The sequence below is a fragment of the Helobdella robusta genome (genome assembly GCF_000326865.2).
Source record: "Helobdella robusta unplaced genomic scaffold HELROscaffold_35, whole genome shotgun sequence".
In the NCBI taxonomy this organism is placed as follows: Eukaryota; Metazoa; Annelida; class Clitellata; order Rhynchobdellida; family Glossiphoniidae; genus Helobdella; species Helobdella robusta.
In genome coordinates, this window is record NW_008704704.1 from 1,828,528 (window position 1) to 1,834,446 (window position 5,919).

The 5,919-nt window shown below is 33.5% G+C and overlaps 2 protein-coding genes across 2 annotated transcripts; one reads left to right on the forward strand and one right to left on the reverse strand.

The window, feature by feature from the left end:
• Window positions 1-381: 381 nt before the first annotated feature.
• Window positions 382-1,249, reverse strand: HELRODRAFT_175923 (hypothetical protein; the record flags this gene model as incomplete). Its single annotated transcript, XM_009023287.1, has 3 exons — window positions 382-589; window positions 726-881; window positions 1,101-1,249. 3 exons carry the CDS (start codon window positions 1,247-1,249, stop codon window positions 382-384), a joined length of 513 nt encoding a protein of 170 aa, XP_009021535.1.
• Window positions 1,250-2,255: 1,006 nt separating this feature from the next.
• On the forward strand, window positions 2,256-4,100 carry HELRODRAFT_175924 (hypothetical protein; the record flags this gene model as incomplete). Its single annotated transcript, XM_009023288.1, has 3 exons — window positions 2,256-2,267; window positions 2,349-2,453; window positions 3,786-4,100. 3 exons carry the CDS (start codon window positions 2,256-2,258, stop codon window positions 4,098-4,100), a joined length of 432 nt encoding a protein of 143 aa, XP_009021536.1.
• Window positions 4,101-5,919: the final 1,819 nt, after the last annotated feature.

The following is a 5,919-nucleotide window of genomic DNA, read 5'->3' on the forward strand; positions in this document are numbered from 1 at the left end:
GAGTCCTGTCTGCCAAGTAAGATTGGAACCATCTGAACGCATCACCGGAGATATCATACGAAGTTGAGAGTCTTTCTAACAGGATTTGATGATCCACAGTGTCAAACGCAGCACTTACATCAAGAAATGCAAGCAGTGCAATGTCTCCAGTGTCAATCGCGTCACAGTCATCCGAAACCACCTTCAGTATCGCCGTCTCGGTTGAATATGCTCGACGAAAGCCTGATTGAACCTTCGGAAGCAATGAGTTGCTGTTCAAGTAGGCGAGGAGCTGACGAGCGATTATTCGTTTGATGATTTTGGAAATGAAAGTAAGGTTTGAAATAGGCCTGTAGTTGGCCACAACATTACTTGCCGAACCTGGTTTTTTCAACAGCGGTTTCACCAGAGCGATCTTTCAGTCGATCTGAACACAGGAGCATCACTTCCATCAGCAAACGGTTCAGACTTTGATTTCATGTATGTCAGAAACTGTTGTGCTGAAATAGATGGAGCCATTGAGCTGGCAACTTTTTTCTTTCCAACGAATGATGACAAAACACTCCACAATCTTTTCAGTTCATTGGCGTTAGAAATTATATTTTGTCTCCTTTGATAAAAATAACTTATGTTTTTCCTCAATTGCTAATCTCCAACTGATTAGATGGGCATTGTTTTTCGTCAGCCGATAAATTCTTTCCAACTTTCATGTAGAACGTTTTATGCTGTGGCAGTATTTGTCAAACCAGCGACACGATTTAGAACGAACTCTTTTGTTTACCAATGGAGCATGCTGGTCGACAATTTGTCTAAGAGTTGAGTCACATAAATCAAAAAGCTCCTCCACATTACAATGCAAGTAAACCCCAGAATCACAGACAGCGCTTCCACTCAATGAGCTTCTGAACATGTCACAATCAATACTCGAATTCGTTAATGGCGATGACACCGGTCTATATATTGCGATCATCACAATATTGACGGAACAAACCGGAAACGTCGATACACACAGATACTCGAACGTTTTCGGTTAAAATTTGAGGTCCAGTTTAGTAGATCTAAAACCGTCTCGTACCAGTAGAACCACACCACCACCGTTTGGCATCAGGAATTTTGCCGACTTTTTTATCTCTTCACGAGCTTTATTGAAGCATGTGTAACCCTTGGGTGTCGATCGAATCAGGCATACATCGTCAGAGAAATAATGTCTACTTTCACTAACGGCGAGTACATCCCGTTTCTTATCGCAGACAAATTCTTTTACAGCCATCCATATATTTATTTTGCAAACTATTTATGTTTATTTGAGCAAAGTTTATATTATTTTTTACATAGCAACAATTTTTTGACAGATTAGTTTTATTTCGCCGAAACTTTGGACGCCAATTATGAAATTTAAAAAAGTTTTTCTAATCCGTCTTGAAACAGTGTACAACTTGTTTAAGCTACGTAATTCGTCTGAGCTGTATTTTAACAGCTTAGTGCCTTCCATTAACATAATTAATTCAAGTTGCAACTATAACCAAAATTATTGCAAGTTAGTTCGAAAAAACCAGTTAATTAACAGTTAATTAACAAATTATTTAAACAAATTTATGACCGAAGAATATATATATATATATATATATATATTTCGTTGCATTTCGTTGCTACCTTAGGTAAGTATTTCAGCTTTGGAAAGATTTATGGTAAACGTAAAACCTCGACATGCATTTGTCAAGGCAATAATGAAATTTTTATATATATGTTTTTTCTAGATGGCCGTAAAGTTAATTTTGAACGAATTGTCATGTTATATTTGAAACTGTAGTATGAATTTTACAGCAATTGATTTGAAACATTCTTTAAAATGAAATATTTTGGAATTGATGATGTTTTAAGTTGAGATATTTTGTTGTAAGAAGCTGAAAAGATATCTTTAAATTTGCCTGAACTCTCAAAAAATGTTGACAAATGATAGCAGTTTTCCGAGTTTATTGATGCTGCCAAACATGTTTTTGATAGCAAAATGGATACAAATTTTCCAACTTTTGTGACTTAAATGTTTCGAAAATATATAATTTTGACAAATATTTTTATGATACGATAGGAAAAAATTTTGACGAAGTGAAACCGGCCGGTCATTGTTGAATTACTGGACGGCCATAAAAATTTGCTGAATGATATTCCAGAAAGGGTAAAACTGTTTTCTGATAGGCTCATTAGTCATTTGTTATGGTGCAAAAGACTAGAATACAGCTGCTATTTTATATAAATTAAATAAATAAAAATAAATAATGGGCTTAAACGTAAGTTATATATGCCCATATCAAAATAGCACTAAAAGACAACAAAAAGCAATCAAACAAGTGTCAATTTTATGATCATAGAGAAAATCTTTGTTGGCCATATATAAGTCAAAATTCCTCTTGAAGTTGGAAACAGTATCTGATTCAACAACGCATGTCGGTAAATTGTTCCAAATAGAGAACCCTGTTAGAAAACGAATACTTTCTTTTATTTGTATGGAACTTTTGAACATTTATTCTATAGCGATGCCCTCAAAAACACAAAGCTGGTGAGGAATCTCTATCTACCATACCCTTCGCAATGTTGAAAATCATTAAAATGTCTTCACGAACTCTTCTAAATCTTAAAGTTGGCAAGCCAAGAAACTTCAATCGATCCGAGTAACAAAGGCCTTTGCAATCTCCGACCATCTTGGTTGCCCGTTTCTGAACCCTTTCCAAATCGTCAATTTTTTTTATTTTCCAAGGAGACCATACACTGACACCATACTCTAACTTTGACCTAATTAAAGATTTATAAATCAAAATAAATAACTCTGGTTAAATTTTTAAAGTTTCTGTATAACAATCCTAAAAGAACAAAACATTTATTAATGACATTATGTATATACTTAGAGAAGCTCAGTGAACGTCCAAACAAAACCCCCAAATCGTTTACGTCACCACAAAAATCCAAGTTGGAATTATTAATATTATAACACCAATTATTATCCAAACATGAATGACCAAATTTTATAGCTGCACACTTTTCAATATTCAAATCGATTTTCTATAACATACACCAATCATACAATTTTTCAAGATGTTTTTGTCGCACTATTCTATCATCCACACATCTTATAAATTTAAAATATTTTAGCATCATCAGCATGCAAATACATTTGAACAGAACTATCTTTCACAATATCAAACATGTCATTCACATACACAATAAACAAAGCCGGACCTAATACACTTCCTTGAGGCCCTCCACTACTAACTTCAAACCTTTGAGACAAACAATTATTCACTCTCACACTAGAAGTATCTTGCTCTTTTAATTTCACAACAGTTCTTTTAATTTGATTTCTCAAATGCTTATACTCAGTTAAAATTTGCTTATTCCTATGTTTTATAAAATTCTTCCATAATTTGTTCTTATTCCTAATCAGATTTAAAACAAGCCTGGTAACTTAATTTGGTTACTATTCTTAAAAAATCTTAAGTTAACAATTGGAATAAACTTATTTATTGCCTCATTGATCACATTCAAAAAATAACACCATAGTTCATTAACATCACTATCATTCTTAACCACAGCCATACATTTTTTAACATCCAATTCAGACAGCAAGTACTCATTCATCAATTTATAATTACCTCTCTTAAAATCAAGCCTGTTTTTTAAGCTACACTTGAAATCATACAAATTTATACCCATTACCAAATTCAAACCACAATGATCACCCTTATTTTAAATACTTCTAATGAAAATCAGATTACCTGTGTACAGAACATGAAAAAATTATCTATCGGAAGAAAATATTTCACATTATTCATGTGACGAAATGTGTGGCATCTGATGTGGGTGATCATCTCAGGCTTATCAAAGTTGAGGTGATATCATGCTACTTCACATTTAAAAAGGGCAAAAATGGAGACATGCCCGACGAGTCGCTGTTGTCGAACTACTTCCGATTCTATTTTGATACCAAGTTTTCAGATTTGGTCAACAGGAAGATTTCCTGGTTGGAACATGTGGTAATTCATAATAATAATAATAACTTATATAGTGCTAAGGGCAACCAACTAAAGCGCTCTTTGCCAGACAAGCTAGTGCAGTATGATATATGATATAATATAGAAATTACATATAAAGCCAAGCAATTTGATATAATAGATATAATGTTGTTTCAATGTTATTAGCAATTATAGCAAATAGCAAAAAAAATGAGTTTTTACTTTTTTCTTAAAAGTAGCTAGTAAAAAACAGGTTCTAATATGTTCTGGTAATGACTGAAAGCATGGATAGCAGTGTTGGTTGACGCATGTTGTGTGACTATTGTAGGTGCTTTGAATGAAAGCAAGTTTCTGTTGGATTCTTTGATGACGATTAGATTTCTTAAGTAAATTGGTTATGATGTTGAAAGTGTCTTGAATGTTATTGTAGAAATTTTAAATTGGATCCGAAATTAGATTGAAAGCCAGTGGAGAGTTTTAAAGTTCTTTATTGATTGGTCTGACGTGATGGAAGTTTAATGTTTAGGGCAACACGTGCACTTTTATTCTTTAATGTTTGAAGTCTCTTCATTTGTAGTTGTGTGATGCCATACAAAAGACTATTGCAGTAATCGAATCTAGATAATATTAAACAACGTATTAATGAAGACATAAAAACACATTCTGGTTGTTCAACACTAGGATTTGATTATTGATAAGTACTAATATAATTATATGATATAATCAAGTGATCTTAATTAAGCCGGCAACTACTTCGGACGCTTAACTTTTTATATATTTTTTGATTTAAATTGGATTGCCTGGCTTGTGTATTTATTTATTTATTGAAGTATATTTTGTTGTTTGTCCTTTTTAAGAGGGTGCTTTTGAGTAATTTGTTTATAAATAGCGCTAAATAAATGCTCGGACACACACACAATGTATCAATTCGAACACCGAAGATGGTATAGGAATACTGAAAAAAGCATTTTTGTTCTATCATGTTTAATGTTCTATTTGCAGCTTATTGATGATAGGTTTTGGCTGCAGCATGTCAACGAACCAACAAGATGTCCTACAAGCTAACAGTTGTCCTCATGTTTTGGATTTAATTATCACGTCTGAAGATTGCGTATCAGATTTACAGTATTTATCTCCTCTGGGCAGAAGTGACTACTTATTGATTTCATTTAAAATTTTTGATTTTTCACTTTTGCACAGTAAACCTAGGAAGAAGTTGTGTTTTAATCATGGACAGTACGATGCAATTAACAAATATCTTTCTAGCATGTTATCTGTTGATACAACTGTGGATGTAGACCAAAAGAGCAACGTAGAAAATTTATGGCAAAAATTTTGTTTTTTGATTAGTGAGGCTACTTCAAAATATGTTCCTATGAAAATATATGGTAGCTGTGTTGTTAAGCATGTCAACTTTAAACTGAGGCGACTTATCAAGCTTAAGCACTACTATTGGAAAAGAATCTATAAATATGGAGACGTTGACTTATTGCAAAGTTTCAGGTCTACGAGAGATAAAGTTAGAGCAGAATGTAAACAGCTGGACAGAGATAACCAGAATTTTATTGCCAGAAACTATCATAACAACCCAAAACTGTTCTGGAAACAGGTGAAGAAAAAAATAACAACAGTGGGCAGGGTTGAAACACTCAGAGTACAGAACACAGATCTCACGGGTGATGATGAAAAAGCCCAAGCTTTGGCAAAGTTCTTTTCGCCGGTTTATAAACTTGACAATGAGGTTAATTATAATGACTCGTTATATCCATTGGTTCCGGCTGCCGGATGAATTGCAATTCAATGATGACGTAGTGTCTAAAAAGATTTCTTTATTGGATAAGAACAAATCTGCAGGGCCTGATAATATTCATCCACGGATACTGTTGGAAAGTAAACAGTCGTTGTTTCTGCAGTTAGGCAAATTTTTCAATGT